The 23,541-nt window shown below is 33.8% G+C and overlaps 2 protein-coding genes across 3 annotated transcripts; both read left to right on the forward strand.

The window, feature by feature from the left end:
• Nucleotides 1-257: 257 nt before the first annotated feature.
• LOC131642674 (embryo-specific protein ATS3A-like) lies at nucleotides 258-2,617 on the forward strand. Of its 2 annotated transcripts, none has more exons than XM_058912893.1 (4): nucleotides 258-584; nucleotides 776-922; nucleotides 1,036-1,279; nucleotides 2,258-2,617. In XM_058912893.1, the coding sequence occupies exons 1-4, from the start codon at nucleotides 324-326 to the stop codon at nucleotides 2,338-2,340; spliced, it is 735 nt and encodes a 244-aa protein (XP_058768876.1). In that variant the 5' UTR covers nucleotides 258-323; the 3' UTR covers nucleotides 2,341-2,617. The 2 variants fall into 2 exon arrangements, with proteins under 2 accessions (XP_058768876.1, XP_058768877.1); XM_058912894.1 differs by having other exon boundaries at nucleotides 267-452.
• A 1,911-nt stretch (nucleotides 2,618-4,528) lies between these two features.
• On the forward strand, nucleotides 4,529-8,449 carry LOC131642676 (embryo-specific protein ATS3B-like). The gene is made up of 3 exons (XM_058912896.1): nucleotides 4,529-4,691; nucleotides 7,873-7,970; nucleotides 8,087-8,449. Exons 1-3 carry the CDS (start codon nucleotides 4,529-4,531, stop codon nucleotides 8,339-8,341), a joined length of 516 nt encoding a protein of 171 aa, XP_058768879.1. The 3' UTR covers nucleotides 8,342-8,449.
• The last annotated feature ends 15,092 nt before the right edge of the window (nucleotides 8,450-23,541 follow it).

Here is a 23,541-nt window from a genome sequence, read left to right on the forward strand (position 1 = left end):
AGCAAGTGATCTTTCAATAAATTAAAAAAATTAGAGAATTAAATTCCTCACACAACCTTTGGTTCTTCAGTAAAGCCATTAAGATTAATAACCTTTTTTCTTTTTATGAATCAAGCCATTAAGGTTTTAAAAGACATACACTTTCATTTTCAAATTAATTGTTTGTCATGGCATGTGAAAGGACATAATTGAATTAATATTTAATTTGTCATATACTAGTTGTCATATTCTTAACATTTTAAATTTTTAATATTGCCTTTAATTACTTGTTGCAAAATCAAGTTAAGTACTACAAAAAAAAGTTACAAGTAATAACCAACTAAATGAAAGTTTTTACCTTAATACTCACATTCTCCATCATCATTGCCTTCTCACATGCAACACCAACATTAGTCACTCAACTTCAACTTCAATTGAATCAATCTTCCATGCTAAACCATACTGAAGAACAAGTAAATATATTTTATCCTTATTTTTTTTCTTTCGCACCGGTTTCCGACCTATATAGTAGATCGACTAATCCAGCTTATGCTACGGAGGCATGCGCACTGGCCAAACGTTATTTCTATCAGGAATCGAATTCGGTATTCCCCAAATATCGTCCTTCGGTATTCCCCGAATATCGTCCTTTACAGAGACTTGTTTGCCACCCGAGCCCAAGCGTTCGGTTATTTTATCCTCATTTTTATTTTATCATAAATGTGTATCTTAAATAATTTCATATTTAATTATATCTTAAATATAAGACTATATATATTATATATTCATGTTTCAGATTAATGAGGCTAGATTGATGAGTGGTAGAGGTAGAGGTAGATATGTAGACTGCAGCTACTTGATTACCATAAAGACAAGCTGTGATTCTCCAAGAAATTCAAAAGATCATATTGGTCTTTTATTTGGAGACTCCCTTGACTCCGAGGTTCTTTTCTAATACTACTCCCTCCGTTTTAAAATGACTGTCGTTTAATATGTGTTTTCCTTGTGACTTTGGTGCTAATTCATGTAATGTATTTTTGTTTAATATGATTGCAGATTTATGTTCCAAGACTAGATGGACCTGATTCTGGGCCGTTTAGGAGGTGCAGAACAATGTCATTTGATGTAAAAGCACCAGAACCATGCATGGGAGAAATCTGCAAACTGTATCTATTTAGGAATGGAACTGATGGTTGGATGCCAGAGACTGTTACAGCATATGACTATCATTACCCTCCTGTCATATTTAACTACAACTTTTTTCTTTCTGAGGGTCCTGGCGTTGGTCACAATTATTGTGGTAAATCATAGTGTCTTTGTGTCTCTATGTTCTTTAACAACAAAAATATTAAGATAGGTTTGAATAATGTTGCTTCTAGTAAGAAATAAATATGTTTATTGATATGAGATGAGTCATCAAGTTATATTAATCTATGAAAAATGTGTTTATTGCATTAATATTGATGCATATACTATATAGAATAAGATAACTTTTACAAAATAAAAAATAAAAAATTGTAAATCCTATCAAAGGCACACATCTATCCAAGCCTCCATCGGACTCATACGAATGGAATTGTTCTGCTGAAGAAAACTCAAATTAATTTTCAGTATTTTATTTTTATCAAATAGAATATTTTATTTTGTCTGTGGCCAAAAGTCAAAAACTAAAGTGCGTCGGTGGTGAAATGATAGCATACAATAACTTAGATAAGGATAAGTGATCTTACTTTAAGGCATTCAAGACTATTAAGGAGTTATACCTTGATCTTGAAAAACTCACCACAACCTAGTATTTTGGTGGAAACTTAGTACTACTTCATTGGATAATGAGCTGAAGAAACTAATTCATGTTACATATGTAATATCACTACTACACAGATAACACATATAACAACAGAGAGATATAATTATAGTTGATGGTCTGTAGTCTATGAATTTTAGTTTAGCATTTCTATATAAAAGTGTGATATAAAGGTATAAGATTGATAAGTATAAAATGATCTAGCTATAGTTTAGACCTATTAATTACTTTGACTGAGGTGGTAAGTTCGATTGGCCTATCAGATATTTTGGCACTTAGTATGTTTTTGAGTTCAAGATCTAGATGACCTAGAAATCCGCTAAACCTAGTTTAGAGGAATCTTATGAACATATCCACAATATTAGAATCATTATATCTTCAGAAGGTTTGCAATGATTTAGCAGTGATTTAGAATCTCAAAAAGGTTTGCAGTGATTTAGCATATTCAATGGGAAATAAATTGATTCTCAACAGGGACAATTAGAAGGTTTAAAGATGTTTTGACAGAGGCAACCGGGAAGCTTATGGCAGTTGTCAACATTGGTCGCAAGTTGTAGCAGATCAAGAATTGAAGACACGTGGAAGCAAATCAGAAAAAAAAGCATGCATAGTAAGATACGTGTCAAGTCCTAGAGAAGTAAGAGTTATCGACAATTATTGATCTATTTAGCATATAAGTTGATTTCACTTATGTAATGAAGATTTGCAAATTTTACCAGTATTTTCTATAGAACTCGAGTATCCAAGTCACAGAGATAAAAAGGTTTATGAGAAAACATGTATGAATCTGCGCCCCTTTTCTAATTCCTTCATCAAAGCATTTGATTTGATTTTTATTATGTTCTTTGTTTACTTTTTTTCTCTAAACAATTATGCATCACCCTAATTGGAATTTCTATCCAATTTCTCCATATTCAAACAATACGATACCCAAGTACAAATATGTTTCATCAAATTGATTTGCACAAATTCTTCTTAGGAATTTTTCAAGTTTAATCCCTTAAGTATACTAAAACTTGTGATTTGATTTACTAAAAACACTAGTAAACAAATTGGCACGTCCAGCAGGACCGTTTTGTGCAAGAAACTTAAACTTTTGCAGAAGAGTGTTTTGTGTCTTCTATTATTTATTTTGTTCTTCATACATAAAATATTTTCAATGTCTGAGTGTTCATGCGTTTGAGGAGCGGTAAAATCTTTGTTGCGATGAGTCCAAAAAATCATCTCCTTCCCTAGAATGAGGTTATAGATACTAAATAACAATCAATCAAAACAATGGTTGGCGGTGCGGGTACTTCAATGTTCGTTGGAGTAACCGCTCCTTTTGTAAGTTAAATGTTAGTTTCGACGACATTACCAGAAGTGGTGGTACCCTCACCACAAGTAACCAGTATTCCAACTATATTTGGAGCGGTAAAGCGGCAAGCAAAAGTAAGTGGTATTATTTATTATCGGGTGATATATGTTATATAGTATCGTAGTCCACAGAGATTGGTTGAGAAAAACTGTCGTTCAATATTCTCGCGTTCTAAGTTCCATGATTGGTTGCGGAAAGTAGATGCGGGAAAAGTAAATAAAAGCAAATAAACAATCTTAATAGTCTAAGAGATATAGTTATGGAATTGCATTTCGTTCTACCCGTCGAATACTTAAATTTGAAGATCTATCGCTCAACACTCACAATACGCATCAAAATTACCAGGCATCATTCGAGATGCCACATCAGTGTCCATGTCTGAAACACCGACGAAAGCTCAACCGTACTATTCACATCAGCGATGTCTCAACCGACACAAACAACACGGAGGCATTAAAATCGATACCCATAACAGTTATTAGCTCTAAATCCATATCTGAAATTTAGAAACTAACAGATATCATTCCTAATCAAGATCTATGATGTCTTTTCTACAACAACACAAATCCAGAGCATTTAAGCAAAAAGATCAAGAACAACAACAATGATGATTTGTAAAGTGAATATATAAACGATCCCAAGATCAACAAATGTACATACAATAAGAGTAGAAATATAAATACAAAACCCACCATTGGAATAAAACATAGGGAAGAAAGAAGATGAACCGGAAACTCTCACCGTGTCAAGGCAATCGAGACAAATCCATAGCCAATCCACATGATGTAGCACCCAATGGTGTTTCCTAAGCCTCTAAACTATTAAAAATGGATCAGAGCTCTTCCATGGGGGAAAGAGGTGATAAAAAACCTAAAAACTATATTCTGAACTATAATATAAAAACTAAAAATCGCAGACCGCGTTAAGCGCGCTGTCCTTTATTTTTCTTAAATCGCCTGAGCGCGCTTAGCGCCAAATACCCGCGCTAAGCACCCTACTTTCTGCCAAACTTGGTCTTCAAAATTTCCAGACCACGCTAAGCGCCAAAAAAACGCGCTAAGCAGGCTCAATAGAACAGCAAATTTTATTTCCAAAACGCATTCGCCGGTGTGTCTTTGACACTTTATTCCTCGAAGCTTCGAACACGCATAAATACCTACAAAAAGACAACAAAACTATCAAACGGTATATATTTACACGAAAACATAATAAAACACAAACGATACAAATATACACAAAAACGAGGAATTATTCAAACGGTATTACAAAAAGTCTCGATAAGTGCCACTATTTACATACACAAAATAACTACATTTTGGCACTTATCACATGCCAACTACAATGATGAAGACATACAAACTAATGCATCTACATATACAAATAATTCAATGACTATTGCATTTCTTCTTAATACAAACATAATGTTAAAATCTTCTTTAAGCAATTCTAGTCGAATGACACAATCTCAAGGTGTGTTAGGATATATCCCTCAAGTTATGCCATCTTTAACTACTAGTTCCCTCTTGTCTATGAGGCATCAAATAGATGAAAGTATATGTGATATGTCTTTAATCCATTTATCCAAAACACAAACCACTGTTACTAGCAATTGGCGCATCAGATGGGTCGAATTCTTGATTTATTTGGTGCTCCCCAAGAGCCTATTCAGCATAATGATTTTCATACAAGAAGTTATAAAGTAAACACAAGCAAATGCAATAAAATAATAGTATGTGTCGTGTGGTTAAGAAAGTAGAAAAACAGAGAAGATAATTAAGGGATAACAATGAGAGAAAGAATATGTTGGACAGTAATATATTTAATGAATTCTTCTAATGTATGAGTCAGATATGATCGGTCAGGACATATGAGGTCGAAACGTGATATTATGATGTATCTCTATAACATCAATAACATATACAATAAAGTAAGGGGAAAAATCTCTAAGCCACACTTGTAACTTTAATGCATGTCTAGTTTCATTCTGAATGTCCTTTAGGATTGTAGCTCTTTATGTCTAAAGTAACTAATCTACTGAATATCTCCATCCTACTATTTTCTACTATATTTACTTATGAGTTTAATTTGTCAAAGGATCTCCAACATTAACAAGCTATTATCTACTCCCAAGGTGGTCAAACAAAGGATAAATATATGGCGTAAATTCAAATGAGTAAAATATATCAATACAACTCATTCATAACATTCAAAACATTACTAATTCATTAAACTTCACATTATTCAACAAAGCAAGTTTTGATCATAATGAGTAAAATAAGCACAATATAGAAAGATCTTAAGTTACACATTTAAACAAGAATATATAAATGATAAACCTAAGGATGACACTTCACTCACTTGCAATATGTTAATTAGCAAGTGACATCTTGTGTCATACTTCACAGTATTATTTCCATCAGTCTGATGAGATCAACTTCGTGACAAAACTCTTCATCTTCCTTTATTTCACTTCTACAAAAAATTTCTAAGTTTCAAAATATATTTCTTCATTGCATTGCAGCTCTATTTATAGAGGTTTTCCAACTGCATAATGTCCATGTCTTTGGTTCTTGGGCCTTTACAATGATTCCATTAACTTAAGTCTAAAGAATAGCACATATTCCTTTGTGTTGTACTATGATAGTACATTACACGTGGGAGACAACATGATATTATGGCAACACTGTAGTAGTAGAAGCAATGCAAGAGCAACAACGGTACATTGAGTCGTCAAAATGGGTAAGCCTATATGGGTCAGCCCGCCAAGCACGAAAAAACATAGGACTTAGACCTTAAAATTAAAACTCATATTTTTCAGGGCTTTTTTAGTCCAGTCCTAGAAAGCCCTCTTGTAGTAGCAGCATGTCTGACAACTTTTTTCAGAGTTTTATCTTGTAGTGTTTCATCCATATCCATTCATTTTCTCCAATTTAACCCTATTTTTTCTCAAATCTCTGCCACATCAGCATTAACACTAAAGTTGAGAACTCATACTGGAATATTCTGGCTAAAGACTTGCTGGTTAGTGTTTACAAATTCCCGACGTGATGGAACTCGTCACCTGAGCCAATTTTGCACAAGCACAAAACACATGAAATTGACAAAAGAGTGCACCTAGTATCCTTTATCCTAAATTAACTAAAGTAACATAACCATAAATAAATGACATTACTAAAGCTCTAATCTACCCTAAAGTTTAACTATAAAATGTTTAAATGTCTCTCACAAAATGAGTTATCAAACCCCCAAACTTGAATCATTACCTATTCTCAGGTGATGTGACAGATAATATTAGAAAAGAAAAATATTACTTTCATTCATCCCTTAAACTAACATCTAATTTCTTATTCAACTCAGAATTCATCTAATATGACTTCATCCAAATATTTGCACAACTATGTCTTGTTGTTATTTAGCTTTATTAGTGCGTGTGTATGTTCCCTGATGTTGTTTGTCTTGTCATAACTCTTCAGTTAAGATTTGTCTTGTCAGAACTGTTCAGTTAAGATAGTTAGCCTAAATCCTAGTTTGGTTATCTTATCTCATGGTCCAAGAATTCATTTTTTTCAATTTCAAAAGGGGGAAATTGACTATTTTGATTTTGTCTTTTAACTCATTTTGAATTTGAGGCTTCCACATGCATTATTATTATTGATAAGTCTAGCTAGATGTTTCACCTTTTCATCTGACATGATCTCACTTGTAATGAACCCAACTAGTTACTTTTGGTAAAGAGATCCAATGTTTCTCCAGTTTCAGGCGCATGAACTTGTTCCTCAAGTTTTGGGCTCATGGACTTATTTGAAGGGCTCATTGGATTACTTCATTCTTTTTACACACCTTTGTGTGTTTATTTATAAATATAGTGTATCCTTTATGCCAACTTAAGCAATAATGTTATCCTCCCCTAAAGTAAACCCTACAATGACTCTTACTCTATAATCTAAAATAATTCAAACTCTTTAAGAGGCTAATACTTTTCTAACTACTAGTGGTGCGATAATGGTTAATCACAAGTAGATGAATTGATTTATTATCAAGGCCGTGTTTCCAACTCTGTCAGTAGTTCAAATAGAATTCTCCTAAGTCTTTAGACATTATGCTATTTTTAGGGATTAAGTTAGTTATTTTCTTCTTTTTTTAACACACATTACACACACAAAATTTATTAATTCAAAGGAATTAAAATAAAACAACAACTGAAAGTGTTACACCCCCAAACTTAAAACAATAACAATATTCTCAATGTTAGACTGATGGAATATTACAAGACAGAACAAAACAGTTATTAAGAATATAAAATTAAAATTAATCATGAAATGATTGGTAGGTTAAAGTGAGAAATACTTGTTAGGCTACAATCTTGCTGGTTTTCCTCGTTCCAAATTGTTGGGACTAATTTATCTCCTTCCATACTTTGCCTAATTAATTCATCCAACTTTCTTCACCTTTAAGAGGTATGACAAAGGCGGCCTCCTGGACAACAACATCTGTTGATTTCAGCTTCTTTTTATTTAGATTATTGTAGGACACAAAGGCTTTTCCATGCTCATTTTTCAGTACACAACATAATGAAATCTTCTGAAGCAACATAAGTGGAATCTTCGGTGTAGGTGTCATTTTTGAGTTCACCTCTAGTGTTTCATACTTTTTGAATCAAATTGAATTGGGTGACTTTGGTGGAAGCCTTCTTAAGACACCTTCCTCGTCAAGTTCTTCATCCTTCATGTAGACTGCAGCTACTTGATTACCATAAAGACAAGCTGTGATTCTCCAAGAAATTCAAAAGATCATATTGGTCTTTTATTTGGAGACTCCCTTGACTCTGAGGTTCTTTTCTTTCTATACTACTTCCTCCGTTTTAAAATGTGTGTCGTTTAATATGTGTTTTCCTTCGGACTTTGGTGCTAATTCGTGTAATGTATTTTGGTTTAATATGATTGCAGATTTATGTTCCAAGACTAGATGGACCTGATTCTGGGCCGTTTAGGAGGTGCAGAACGATGTCATTTGATGTAAAAGCACCAGAACCATGCATGGGAGAAATCTGCAAACTGTATCTATTTAGGAATGGAACTGATGGTTGGATGCCAGAGACTGTTACAGCATACGACTATCATTACCCTCCTGTTATTTTTAACTACAACTTTTTTCTTTCTGAGGGTCCTGGAGTTGGCCACAATTATTGTGGTAAATCATAGTGTCTTTGTGTCTCTATGTTCTTTAACAACAAAAATATTAAGATAGGTTTGAATAATGTTGCTTCTAGTAAGAAATAAATATGTTTATTGACATGAGATGAGTCATCAAGTTATATTAATCTATGAAAAAAAGTGTTTATTGCATTAATATTGATGTATATAGAATTGGATCACGATTAAAAAAATATATTGTAAATCCTATCAAAGGCACGCATCTATCCAAGCCTCCATTGGACTCATACGAATAAAATTGTTTTGCTGAAAAAAACTCAAATTAATTTTCAGTATGTATAATAGTTTTTTGGCTTAATTGCAATTTTGACCCCCCCTATTTTTAATATTTTTTATTTTTGGTCCCTTCATTTTAAAATTCAGACTTTTGGTCCCTTTATTTTATGTTTTTCAGGATTTCAGTCCCCTATCTCATTTTGATTTCATTTTTTATGACATGGTAGGTAAAATGATGATGTGTCATGGCTTATATGGCATAATTTAAATTTCATGTTATTCATGATTATTTTTTATTCTAATATTAATATATATTTATATGTAAAATTACAAAAAATTAATAGCATGATTAAATTAGCATTAAATTTAAAATTATTTATTTTTTTGAAAGAAATGATTTTTTAATTATTTATAAAAAATGTTGATAAAGTACAAATGATTATATTTAAATTAAAAATTTAAATAAAAATTGAATATAACGAATAAAATCAATTGACAAAGTTATAAGAATTTATAACACTGTAACTGATTCAAAACAGTAATTTAACTACATCAACAAAAATGTTTCTCAGGCTTATATAATATGTGCAAGCTTCTTCACCGAGTTAAAAAATGCAGCAATTCCTTCATAGAATTTGCTTCATATTTCCAGCAAGCTCCTTCACCTATTACCATTAATTATGTTTGATATTCTTTTTTTTCTTTCTCATATTGAGATTCCTTCAAAGCCTAGAAAACCAACGCCACCGCGGATGGAACAACCACAACTATTTTAACTAAGAGCTTGACTAAAATTCTAAGACTCTTTCGATCCTTGACAATTTCCTTAGCAATGTCCTCTGATATTTTTGGGAGAGACATAGCGGACCAATCTTTGAATTAACTTCAATTAAACAAAATCAAAAATAAATATCTTAATTGGAATATCAGATTCAAAAACCTAAATCCCTAATTAGTCATAGAAGCCCCAAATCAATCTTTCCCTTTATCACTATCCCAATAGTATCCAAGAAAAAAGAAAAATCCTGAAACAAGCTTGGAAAATAGATAGGTTCAAGCCTCAAGGAATATGTGAGTCAACGAGTCACCTCCATTGCAACTCAATTCAACTCGATCCAACTCGATTTCCATTAGCCTCAGAGCTCCCCACCACAACCACCACCAACAACTGCTTATTACCATAGATGAACGTTTTCAACCTTTGATTTCATGGATCCATCATTAGATGAATGTTTTCAACCTCTGTTTGAAGCCTTAGGATACCCTCCACAACGTAACAATCCTCTGCAGCCTTCTCGAAACTTCTCGCCCTGATAGTGTTAGTGATAACTTTCGTAGGTTTTATGTTTTGGAAATTTGGGGAAGAAGATGCATCAATGAGTTAGGGTTCTTGCATTGGAGAAGAAGATGTACGATATGTCAAATTGATAAATTCGAATTATTAATTGATTGGTTTATGATTTTTAATAATACTAAATTATTATTATGAAGAGTTTAAAGGTAGTGCACTGACAGTGTATAATTATGAAATATATTTTACACTGTCAGTGCATATCCCTTTTTCTCTATGAAATATATTTATTTAATATCATTCCAATTTATTACTTATTATTATGAAATATTTTTATTATTAAAATGATATTAAATATTCAAAATTATATTATTAAAATAAAAATTAATTATAAATGACATGGAATTTGTATTTTGCCACTAAGCCATGACACACCATCATTTTAACTGCCATGTCATCAAAAATGAAACCAATATGAGACCAAGGACTAAAATCCTTAAAAAAATAAAATAAAGGGACTAAATATCCGAATTTTAAAATGAAGGGACCAAAAATCAAAAATATTAAAAATAGAGGGACCAAAATTGCAATTAAGCCTAGTTTTTTTTTTGTCTTAGACCAAAAAGTCAAAAACTAAAGTGCCTCGGTGGTGAACTGATAGCGATTTTTTTTTAATAACCAATTATTGAAAAAAAAAACGCAATTAACTACGTTTTTGAAAAAATTACGTATATAATTAGGTTTTAGAAAAAGTTACTAAGGAGTAGCCATATGAGATAGTTTCTACTACTAAAAAAGTATGGAGGCGCCATTTGGGATGACGTATATATTTAGGAAGGTGCCATTTGGACAGGCGACTCCTTTATTTTTTTCAATTTTTTCCAGTTTTCTGCGGATTTTCCTGCAGATTTGACATTACCTGCAGATTTTTCTACGGAGTTACCTACAGAAAATAATTCGCAGGTAAATCTGCAGGAAATTGGAAAATTTTGAAAAAAATAAAGGAGACGTCATTCCAAATGGCGCCTTCCTAGTGTACATGCCATCCCAGATGGCGCCTCCATGCTTGTTTAGGAGAATGAGTCATCTCATATGACTCCTTCTTAATAACTTTTTTTAAAATTTGGTTATATGCGTAATTTTTTCCGAAACATGGTTAGGTGCATATTTTTTTTCAATAGTTGATTATTAAAAAATATATATCACTGATAGCATACAACAACTTAATTAGCAATAACTTAGATAAGGATAAGGATAAGTGGTCTTACTTAAGACTTTTAAGATTATGGGTTAAATATATTTTTTGTTTTTATAAATATTTTAAATTTTATTTTAAGTTTATGTTAAAAAAATGATATATTTTGGTCTCTTTAAAATTTGTAAACATGCAATTTTAATTTCTATTATTTTTTAAAATTTAAAAGTTATTTAATTACTTTTTAACTTTTAAATTTTTGAATAAGATATTTCATGCATGTTTAGAATACTATAAAATATTTATTTATCAAATTTTAGATTTATTTTTTAAAATGAGAAGAATTAAATATGAATTTTTAAAATTTTAAAAGATAATAATAAAAGTAATGAAAATTCCGACTTTAAAATCAAATTTTGAGTTCATTTTCAAGAAAGTTTTTTAACGTTATAAATTTGTTTGCAAAATAATCATTCAAAAATACACATTGATTTAACAACAGAGGCCAAAACTACGTGCATAATAATTTTGTAGGAACCAAATCATATCACTTTTTTTATAGGGACACAAAACAAAATTTAGTAATTTATAAGTACCAAAAACATATTTAACCCTAGAATTATTAAGTTATACCTTGATCTTGAAGGCTTTTAAGATTATTAAGGACATCTTGAAAAACTCACCAGAACCTAATCCTTTGGTGGAAACTTAGTACTACTTCATTGGATGATTAGCTTAAGAAACTAATTGTTGATACATATGTTAGAGAGTATATCATTATTAGGGATAACACATATAACAACGATTAAGAAAGAGATATAACCACAGTTGATGGTCTGTGGTAAAGAAGTGCGTGGTTGTAAGTGGTTTACTGTTAGCCTTTGAATTTTAGTTTAGTATTTCGACATAAAAGTGTGATGTAAAGGTATGAGATTTATAAGTGTAAAATGGTCTACTTATAGTTTTGACTCGCCTATCAGATATTTAGGGACTTAGTGTATTTTTGAGTTCAAGATTTAGATGACCTAGAAATCCACTAAGACCGGTTTAGAGGAACCTCAAGAAGATATCCACAAGATTAGGATCATTGTCTCTTCAAAACATGTCAAAAATCTTGAAAAGGTTTGCAGTATTTAGCATATTCGAGTGGAAACAAAATTATTCTCGACAGGAACAACTAGAATGTTTGAAGATGTTTTCGACAGAGGCAATCAGAAGTTTTATGAGCAGTTGTTAACATTGATAGCGGTTTGTAGGAGTTCAAAAACTGAAGACACGTGGAAGCAAATCAGAAACAGAAGCCCATGTAGTAATATATGTGTCGAGTCCTAGAGAAGTAACCGCTATCAATGGTTATTGATGTATTTAGTATATAAGTCAATTTCATTCATGTAATGAAGGTTTGCAAATTTTTCCAGTATTCTCTATATAACTCGAGTATCAAAGTCTCAGAGAGAAAAGAGTTTGCGAGAAAACATGTATGTATATGCGCTCCTTTCCTAATTCCTTAATCAAAGTATTTGATTTTACTTTCATTCTGTTTATGGGTTTGAGATGACATGTCCGAAAAATTATCCGCTTCCCCTTATTGAGGCTCTAGATATTGAAGAACAACCAATTGAAATGATGGTTAGTGGTGTAGGTACTTCAATGTCTATTGGAGTAACCGCTGATGTTGTAAGTCAAATCTCAATTTTAACGACATTACATGAAGTGGTGGTTCCCCCCACCGCAAGTAACGAGTATTCCAACTACTCCCAGGGTCACACAAGTTGTTATAGAAGATCTTAGGCCTTTTTTTCTCCCAAGATTTACGCTTCCCCTAGAGGTAGGGAATATCCATATGGCATGAAAACTACAATGACGGCAGACCTACAAAATAATGCATCTACGTATGCAGTTAATTCAATTATTAATGCATCTCTTCTTAATCCATACTTAGCGTCAGGATCTGCTACAAGCAGCTATAATAGAATGGCACAATCTCAAGGAGGGTTAGGATATATCCCTCAAGTTATGCCATCTTTAACTACTAGTTCCCTCTTGCTTATGAGCTAACAAATGGATGAAAGTAATCATGACATGTGTTTAATCCCATGATCCAAAATACCAACCATAGTTACCAGCAATTGGTGCATCAAATGGGTCAAATTGTTGATTTCTTTGGTGCTCCTCAAGCGCCTATTCATCTAGTTACTAATAACCAAGTGCCACAACAAGTTATGCGCTAACCTATCTAATAGCTTGTGCCCAGGGTAGTCAAAGGAGACTTAGGTTGGAATGGCCTAAAACTTGGTGTTAACAATATGAACAAATATGCAGATCCAGTGGTTAGGAATGTCCAACAAAATAAATTTAAAAGGGGGGAGGGAAAACTAGTAGGAAGTGATAAGAAAAAGTATCGATTCCACAGAGATTGTATTAAGCATAATGATTATCATACAAGAAGATGTAAAGTAAACATTAGGAGATGTAATAAAATAATGGTGCGTGTCATGTGGTTAAAAATGTGGAAAAATAAATAAGATAATTAAGGGTTAACACAGAGATAAAGAAAAGTTGGACAATATTTCATTTAATTAATTCATCCAATGTATGAGTCTGATATGATCCGTCATGACATATGAGGCCAAAACATGATCTTATGGTGTATCTCTATAACATCGGTAGCATATACAGTAAAGTAAGGGGACAAATATCTAAGTCTCACTTGTAACTTTAATGCATGTCTGGTTTCATTTTGAATGTCCTCTATGATTGTAGCTCTTTATGTCTAACTAATCTAGTGAATATCTCTATCCTACTATTTTCAACCATAATTACTAATTAGTTCCACTTGTCAAAGGATCTCTCAACATTAACAAGTTGTTATCTACTCCCAAGGTGGTCAGACAAAGGAATAAATATATTGCATAATTCATATGAGTAAAATATATCAAGACAACCCATTCATAAAATTCAAAAGATTACTAATTCATTAAACTTCACATTATCCAACAAAGCAAGTTTAGCTCATTTTAGCAAATACTGAATGGGTTCTCCAACTCAACCCTATTTTCTTCTCAAATCACTGTCAAGACTGCATTAACACTGAAGTTAAGAACTCATACAAGCATCTTCTGGCTAAAGACTTGCTAAATGGTGTTCACAAATACCTGGTGTGACAGAACTCGTCACTCGAGCCAATTCTGCACAAGCACAAAACACATAAAATTGACAAAAGAGAGCACCTAGTATGCTCTATCTTAAATTAACTAAAAGACATAAAACATAAATAAATGACATTACAAAAGCTCCAATCTACCATAAAGATCAAATATATAAAAGGCTAAAATATCTCACATAAAATGAGCTATCAAACCTCCAAACTTGAATTATTTCCCGTCCTCAAGTGATGAGACATATAATATCATTTTTTACTTCCATTCATCCCTTAAACTAACAGCTCATTTCTTATTCTACTCAGAATTCATCTAACAGGACTTCATCCAAAAGTTGGCACAACTTTGTCTTGTTATTATTTAGCTTTGTTAGTGCGTGTGTGTTCCTTGATGCTTCTAGTCATGCCAAAACTCTTGAGTTAAGATAGTCGGTCTAAATCCTAGTATAGTTATCTTATCCTATGATCCAAGTTTTATTTTTTTTAGTTTCAAAAAGGGGGATTTGACTATTTTTCTTTTGACTTTTAGCTCATTTTGAACTTAAGTCTTCCACATGCATTATTATTTATTAATGGGTCCAACTTGTTATTAATGGCGAAGACATCTATTATTCCTCCAATTTCGGGCACATGAACTTATTCCTTAAATTTCGAGCACATGAACTTATTTGAAGTGCTTATTGGCTTACTTCATTCTTTTTATACACTTATGTATTTATTTATAAATGCAGTGTCCTTTGTGCTAGCCTTAAGCAATAATATTATCCTCCTCTAAAATAAATCCTATAATGACTCTTATTCCATAATCTAAAACAATTTAAACTCTTTAAGAGGCTAACTACTTTCCTGACTACTACTGACATAAAAAGGGTTATCAGAAAATCACAAGCAGATGAATTGATTTATTACTAAGACTTTGTTTCCAACACTGATAGTAGTCCAAATAGAATTCTCCTAAGTCTTTAGAAATTTTTCTATTTTTAGGGATGAAGTTAGTTATTTTATATTTTTTTAACACACATTAACACAAATAAATTCATTAATTCAAAGGAAATTAAAATAAAATAGCAGCAAAACGGCGTCGCACCCCAAACTTAAAGCAAAAAAAATATTCTCTTTGTTAGGCTAATGGAATACGACACGAAAGAACAAGACATTAACTAAGAACATAAAATCAAAATTAATCGTGAAATGGTTGGTAGGTTAAGTGAGAAATACATGTTAGGCTACAAGCCTATTGGTTTTCCTAGTCCCAAATTCCTTTACACTTAGAGGCGTGACAGAGGTCGCCTCCTAGAGAGCAACATCATTTGATTTCAGCTTATTTTTTATTTAGATTTGTAGAGGACACAAAGGCCTTTCCAGCTCATTCTTTAGAATCCAACTTCCTTCACACTTAGAGGCGTGACAGAGGTCGCCTCCTAGAGAGCAACATCATTTGATTTCAGTTTATTTTTTATTTAGATTTGTAGAGGACACAAAGGCCTTTCCAGCTCATTCTTTAGAACACAACATGATGAAATCTTCATAAGTGACAAAATTGGAATATTCAGTGTAGGTGTCATGTCAGAGGTCATTTCCAGTGTTTCATACTTTTCAACCAAATTTCATGGGGTGGCTTTGGTGGAGGCCTTCTTAAGACACTTTCCTCGTCAAGTTCTTCATCCTTCATGAACATGAACTTCACAAAAAATTGATATTCCATGATTTTTCTTATCCTTTGAGGGATGGTGGAGGTGGTATTTCATGAAACACAATTCTTGATTCTCCAAATTGTGGCACGTCAAATGATATCTCTCCAGTTGTAAGTGACATAACAGAAAACTTCCCTTTTTGCATATTACAATTTGATAAATCAACCATTTATGTGACAATAATAGATTGTTCTGTTTCATCTTATGGAGTGTCTTATTCACACATATCTGTTGGCTTTGACTCCTCATACTTCCATGTGCTTAGAGTAGTATGAAATCTTAAATGTGTTGGTGGTGGTTATCATGGTTGGGGTGGACATGGTGTACATGATGATGGCTACCATAATGAAGTGATGAAGTTGAGGATGATGAAAGTATGCAATAAGTATTTATGATGACCTATTTTAACAAAAGAATTTAGTGTCTCTTGTAGTAAGATGCTTGGACTTGTGCAAGGTCCTTGGTTTGAATCTTAATATGACAATTTTTTTATTTTTCATGTTTTAAGATTTCAAAACATAAAAAATAAAAAATAAAAGCCAACTTTAAAAAATAAAAAAATTCAAAGCACTGGACCAAAATAAAGGTATCTTAAAATGTTCATGATAATTTTTTTTTTATGTTTTTTAAATTGGAGTTTATTGAAACTCGTCTATAAGGCAGGAAAAATATCTATTAACCCTTCATTAGAATAACTCATCCAAACACACCTTAAAAAATTTAAAAACCTTCATATCGGTGTTAAGAAAAATTTCAATATCAAACTTAGTAGGTGAAAAACATGCTTGTGTGGATTTGACTGGTGTTTTTCCACTAGTGAGACTGGGGAATGGAGGGCTTACTGTGAGACATACAACTCTCAAAGTTGTTTCAAGTAAACTAGTCAAACATAAGAAAACTTGTTCTAATAATCAACACAAATTCATACAATTTGTTTTTGAAGCTTTTGGATTTCTAGCACTAGAAACATTTGATCTTTTACAGGAATTCAAAAGTTTATGAATAACAATATTGTATCTCATAGGTCTATAAATATAGTTTTTTAAAAGATTGACTTCGCCATCCAAACAAGAATAGAAGCGCAACTTGTTACCAATTTACCTTCTGTATAAACTCATTTAATATAATTTATTAAATGACACCTTCTAAGATTCGAAAGATCTTTATGAACAATATATAGATAGCTCGAGAAGGGAACAAATAAACTAGCTCCAAGCTGAACCAAAAGCAAAAGGAAGAATTGTTCTTTAGCTGAACTTTTAGTAATGCAAATGAATTATATATTCCACCACACTCAACCTTTGCTTCTTCCATGAAACCATACAATTAGTATCTTTTTTCTATTTCCGTTGATTACTTTTCATGCATATGCAAAGACATATTTTAACTGATCATTTTTATATCAAACCGAAATACGAAATTGAACAGTCTAGCAATGAATCCATTTTCAGTCTAACTCACAAACTATATAAAATTTATTGTTACCATTTCATGGTGTAGTTATATATTCTAATGACATTTCTATTGCTATAATATATAGAACCTAACAATATCTAAAACCATTTAAGTCTTTCTCATTTTCTTCTCTTGAAGCACAAAAAAGTTAGTAGCAATTAGTCGCCAAAAATCATGAAAACTCTTGCCTTAATTCTCACATTCACCATCCTTCTTGTGTTATTACATGCAACACCAACATCTCAGGTTCCTTTCTCTACTACAAAGAATTTACCATAACTATACTTATTTCTCATTTTTTTAATTGATTCTACTTAACTTTAAAAGAATTTTTAGTAAAAGAATTAAAATAAGAGTTTTATTAAATTATATTCATTAACCATTAGTGTATTTTAATCAGTTTTCACGCCGCAACATTCTCAATACGCATCGCAACACCCACAACTATCGCAATCGCAACATCCGTTATCACGACCGCTATCACAGCCGCATCCATGACCGCGTCCATGACCGCTATCGCGACCGCAATTAATAGCATATGACTATGACAATCCACCTGTCAAATTTTACTACAATGTTGACATTCCTGAGGATGCTAGCTATGGCTACAATTATTGTGATGTTAATTACTTTCTTTAAATACTAGTATTATTTGCATTTCGTCATAAATTAAAGGGTCTAGAAATATTGAAGCATCATGTTAATAACCACCTATTCTGTTTCTTTTTAATTTTATTTGGTTTTAAATTTATTTTAACTCAAAGGGTTGGCTCAAGTGGCAAATGAGCTTTCTCCAAAAAGGGACGGAACCGGCTAGTACCCGGGTTCGATCCCGGCTGGAGTCAAAAACGCCCTGGGGCCACGGTGCCGTCGCCTCCGAGCCCGGGTCCGGATTAGTCACGTGGGGCCCCTTTCCCCCGCGGATACCGGTCGGTTAACACCAAAAAAAAAAAATAAATTTATTTTAATAGTTTTGATAGTTTTGGTAAAATTATTTGTCATTTTATCTAAAACATCATGAACTATCATTGTCCTCGTGCAAAATTTGATACTTAGCCATTAGCTGTGTTATCAGTGACACACACAGCAAGTATACAATAATGCGAAGTAATAAAACAGTTTCTCGAATTTCAGAGACCAATTATTTAAATACTAATTTCTATCCTATCGATCGATGAAAAGTTAAAACGATAAAAATTAAGATGTGATTTTTGCGATTGAAAATAAAATAAATAAAACAAATTGAGATTATCAAAAAATAAATAAAAATAAAACAAATAGAGTTTAGGACTCTCATTCGTGCCTCTAATCCCCTGAAGACCCTACTTTTGTTACTTTGTTATGATAATAAAGATATTTTCATTAAAAAAAATAGGAAGGATGGACTACATCCACTTTCGTCGGTTTGTTGTTTTGCTCTGATCAAATACTCTACCCACTTTCGTCGATGTAGTGTATTTGTTTAGAGTCCGTTTTCAAAGAAATCATTAACCAAAAAGTATTTGCCTTGTTAAATAGTTAAGACCCTCGCCTCAAATCTAACAAATCGGTGTTTCTATAGCTAATTCTGATATCGCACTACACCCTTTCAGCATATAGATGATACTTATTTCATTCCTACTTTCACAGCAAAATTGAATATATTTAAGATAAAAAATATCTTTAGGTGTTCTCGTAACAAATTATCTAGGTATCTACAGATTATAACAAGAAAATCCTCATTGCCCACAACTCCTAATTGACTACTCGTACATATGGAAATATCCATAACAAATTAGGCATACTTTATCAAAAGTAAATAATAGCAACAACCTCTTCAATACAACTTGATTAAAGAAAAAAACTCCAAATAGAAGCTCGAGTTTACAACAGTTGAATAAACAACAGAAAAAAATGTTGGAACATACGAATCAAATTAAGGTTTCTTTAATGGAGAAAATGATGAATTGAAGAAGATGAAGATTAGAGAATGGAGAGTAAAAATTGAGAGAGAGAGAGAGAGAGAGAGAGAGAGAGAGAGAGAGTTATTGAGAGTGAGATAATAAATTGGCATTTTTTAACAAATAGGAGTAGTGAGCTCTTTATATAGTACACATTACAAAATGTTTGGAATGAATTAAAACACCCAAAACAGAAACAGAAAAACAGTTAAGCTTCAGTGTAACCGGTTACGGCAAACAGCGTAATCGGTTACGCAACTTCAACACCTCCAGTAACTCTGTTTCACGGGTTCGTAACCGGTTACGACAACCACTGTAACCGGTTACGCCAACTGAAGTGGTAAAAATAGCAGTTTCGACACACCACCTCACTTCAGTTGGTCCAAATCAAGCATGCTCAGCTTCATTCTCAGCCTCTTGAATACTTCATTTGTCACCCCCTTGGTCAACAAGTCAGCCACTTGATCTTCGCTTCGACAATATCCCAATCGTAACTTTCCATCGCTCCTTCCGTGTGCAATCAGATTCTTCGCAAGGTTAATCGCAAAAACATTATCAACAAGGAGAGTAATAGCCTCACCCTCACTACTATTAAGCTCCTTCAATAGATTCATAAGCCACATGGCTTGGCAAGCACACAACGATGTCGCAATATACTCGGCCTCACAAGATGAGAGTGCTACCACCGGTTCCTTTTTCGAACACCAAGAGATTGGGGTTCTACCTAGCATAAAGATGTATCCAGCCGTTGACTTTCTATCATCCTTATCACCACACCAATTGGAATCGGTGAAACCAAGTAAATCACACTTTCGGCCCGTATCCGATGCCGGAAAGAGAATTCCACAACCAAGAGTCCCTTTAATGTATCTAAGGATCCTCTTGACAGCTGCCATATGAGATACCTTTGGTCTCTCCATGAATCTACTCGCAATACCGACACTAAATGCCAAGTCCGGTCGCGTATTGCACAAATACCGCAATGATCCAATCAATCTTCGATATTGAGTTGGATCAACATCTTGCTCATCCTCACTCCTGGACAGCTGTAGTCTTGCCTCACATGGTGTAATGGCAAAATTACAATGCTCCATTTCACACCTCTTCAAGATCTCAAGTGCATACCTCCTTTGGTGCATGAGCAGTCCCATTTTTTACTTTTGGAACTCTATGCCAAGGAAGTATTTCATGATACCAAGGTCCGTCATCTCAAACTCACTCATGAGTTCCTTCTTGAACCTTGAAATACTCTCCTCACAGCTTCCGGTAATCAAGAGATCGTCCACATATAGGCAAAGAATTATCACACCATCCTTAGCATTCGATCTCACATATACGCCATGTTCGGACACACACCGCTTGAAGTTAATGTTGATAAGAAAACCATCTATGCGTTTGTTCCAAGCTCTTGGAGCTTGTTTCAAACCATACAAGGCTTTATGCAACTTGTAGTATCTCATCTCTTGATTCTTCACTACAAAACTGGGGGGCTATCCAACATAAACCTCCTCATCAAGTGGACCGTTCAAAAACGCAGACTTGACATCTATTTGATAAACGCTCCAATTGTTGTTGTTTGCAATACTAACAACCAACCGGATGGTCTCAAGCCTAGCCACAGGAGCAAACACCTCCTCAAAGTCTATTCCTTCACATTGCAAAAATCCTTTTGCTACCAATCGAGCCTTATACTTGATTATCTCGCCCTTCGGATTTGCTTTCACTTTATAGACCCAACGTACACCAATCGGCTTTTTACCATGAGGTAGATCAACTAACTCCCAAGTACCATTTTTCTCGATTGATTCCAGCTCCTCTTTCATTGCACAAATCCATTTTGGATCCCTTAGAGCCTCCTCCGTATTCACCGGTTCAGATTCGGCCATAAGCGCAAAATGGACGAAATCACCTTCATTATTAACTTCATTATCTTGGAATCTCTCGCATTCTTGGAGTCTAGAGGGAAACACTCTTTGCCTTGCTGATCTTCTACGATTTTCTTTAGTTTGAACATCATTCGGGGGCTGCGGAACTATTTTGGGACTGACTGGTGTTAGAACAAGATTTGTTCTTATCAATTATCTTAGTTTTGATGATAACAATAATATGAATTTTGCTTAAGATAATATGGTACTCTAATCCAATGCAATTTCCCTTTCAGGAAATATATAAAGAGTACGCATAATTCAGCGCTCAGAAGATGTGTCTCAAATGGTTCAGCATGCAACATCAGAACATGGTCTGGCAAGACATCAGAAGATGGTCGAAGCAGAATCAGAACATGGGTCTATGAAGCATCAGAAGAACATGAGATCAGAAGCACTGAAGATCAGAAGATGGTATCACGCTCAGAAGCACTTCAAGGTCAGAAGATCAGAAGATGCTTTGCACCAAGCTGTTTGACTCTGATGATATTCAAACGTCGTATTCACAAACATCAGATCAGAAGGAAGTACACGTGGCAGACTACGCTGACTGACAAAAGGAACGTTAAAGCTACTAAAGGCAACGTCAGTAGACACAGCGTGAACAAGGCTCGAGGTAGTTGACAAAAGCGTATAACATTAAATGCAAAGCTGTATGGAACACGCAAAGCATTAAATGCACCCAACGGTCATCTTCTCAACGCCTATATATATGAAGTTCTGATGAGAAGCAAGGTTAACGATTCTGCACCAAAACAACTCATATCAAACTTGCTGAAACTCTGTTCAAATCTAAACTCAGAATCTTCATCTTCATCAAAGCTCACTACATTGCTGTTGTAATATCTTAGTGAGATTAAGCTTAAATTGTAAGAGAAATATCACAGTTGTGATTATCGCTTTTAAGAAGCATTTGTAAACTCTTGAATAGATTACATTAAGTTGTAAGGAACTAGAGTGATCGGTTGATCAGTATACTCTAGGAAGTCTTAGCTGTTGGCTGAGCAGGAAGTCTTGGCAGTTGGCTGAGCAGGAAGTCTTGGCAGTTGGCTGAGCAGAAAGTCTTAGGAGTGAACTAAGCCTAGAGTGATCGTGTTGATCAGTAGACTCTAGAAAAGTCTTAGGAGTGAACTAAGCAGTTGTTCCTGGAGTGATCAGGTTGTGATCAGAAGACTCTGGAAGACTTAGTTGCGGCTAAGTGGAAAACCATTGTAATCCGTGCGATTAGTGGATTAAATCCTCAGTTGAGGTAAATCATCTCTGCGGGGGTGGACTGGAGTAGCTTCGTTAACAGCGAACCAGGATAAAAATAATTGTGCATTTTATTTTTATCGCTCAAGATTTAAAGTCACACTTATTCAATCCCCCCCCTTTCTAAGTGTTTTTCTATCCTTCAATTGGCATCAGAGCGCCGGTTCTAAGGTGCAAGCACTTAACCGTGTTTAGAAAAGATTCAGGAAGAGAAAAACGCTTCATTTAAAAGATGGCTGATGAAAGTGAAAAGATTACATCTACATCTGGCTCTGCTGAGCAATACAACGGTAACAATGGTTATACTAGACCGCCGGTATTTGATGGTGAAAACTTTGAATACTGGAAAGATAAACTGGAAAGTTACTTTCTGGGTCTAGATGGTGATCTATGGGATCTTCTGATGGATGGTTACAAACATCCAGTAAATGCCAGAGGCGTGAAGCTGTCAAGGCAAGAAATGAATGATGATCAAAAGAAGCTTTTCAGGAATCATCATAAATGTAGAACTGTTTTGCTGAATGCTATCTCTCATGCTGAGTATGAGAAGATATCTAACAGGGAAACGGCCTATGACATATATGAGTCTCTGAAAATGACTCATGAAGGAAATGCTCAAGTCAAGGAGACAAAAGCTCTTGCCTTAATCCAGAAGTATGAAGCCTTCAAGATGGAGGATGATGAAGACATTGAAAAGATGTTTTCGAGATTTCAAACTCTGACTGCTGGATTGAGAGTTCTTGACAAAGGATACACCAAGGCTGATCATGTAAAGAAGATCATCAGAAGCTTACCCAGAAGATGGGGTCCGATGGTGACTGCATTCAAGATTGCGAAGAATCTGAATGAAGTTTCTCTGGAAGAGCTTATCAGTGCCTTGAGAAGTCATGAGATTGAGCTGGACGCAAATGAGCCTCAAAAGAAAGGTAAGTCTATTGCATTAAAATCAAATATCAAAAATTGCACTAACGCTTTTCAGGCTAGAGAAGAAGATCCTGAAGAATCAGAATCTGAAGAAGAAGATGAACTGTCCATGATTTCCAGAAGGCTAAACCAACTCT

This window comes from Vicia villosa, unplaced genomic scaffold (assembly GCF_029867415.1).
Source record: "Vicia villosa cultivar HV-30 ecotype Madison, WI unplaced genomic scaffold, Vvil1.0 ctg.005575F_1_1, whole genome shotgun sequence".
Classification (NCBI taxonomy): Eukaryota; Viridiplantae; Streptophyta; class Magnoliopsida; order Fabales; family Fabaceae; genus Vicia; species Vicia villosa.

Excerpts from the sequence above, each read along its gene's own strand:
- LOC131642674 (XM_058912893.1), top strand. The coding sequence starts at position 324 with ATGAAAGTTTTTACCTTAATACTCACATTCTCCATCATCATTGCCTTC. Across the intron at positions 923-1,035 it reads GAGACTCCCTTGACTCCGAG|ATTTATGTTCCAAGACTAGA; the intron begins GTTCTTTTCTAA and ends ATATGATTGCAG. Across the intron at positions 1,280-2,257 it reads CGTTGGTCACAATTATTGTG|GGACAATTAGAAGGTTTAAA; the intron begins GTAAATCATAGT and ends GATTCTCAACAG.
- LOC131642676 (XM_058912896.1), top strand. The coding sequence starts at position 4,529 with ATGACTATTGCATTTCTTCTTAATACAAACATAATGTTAAAATCTTCT. Across the intron at positions 4,692-7,872 it reads GAGGCATCAAATAGATGAAA|ACTGCAGCTACTTGATTACC; the intron begins GTATATGTGATA and ends TCCTTCATGTAG. Across the intron at positions 7,971-8,086 it reads GAGACTCCCTTGACTCTGAG|ATTTATGTTCCAAGACTAGA; the intron begins GTTCTTTTCTTT and ends ATATGATTGCAG.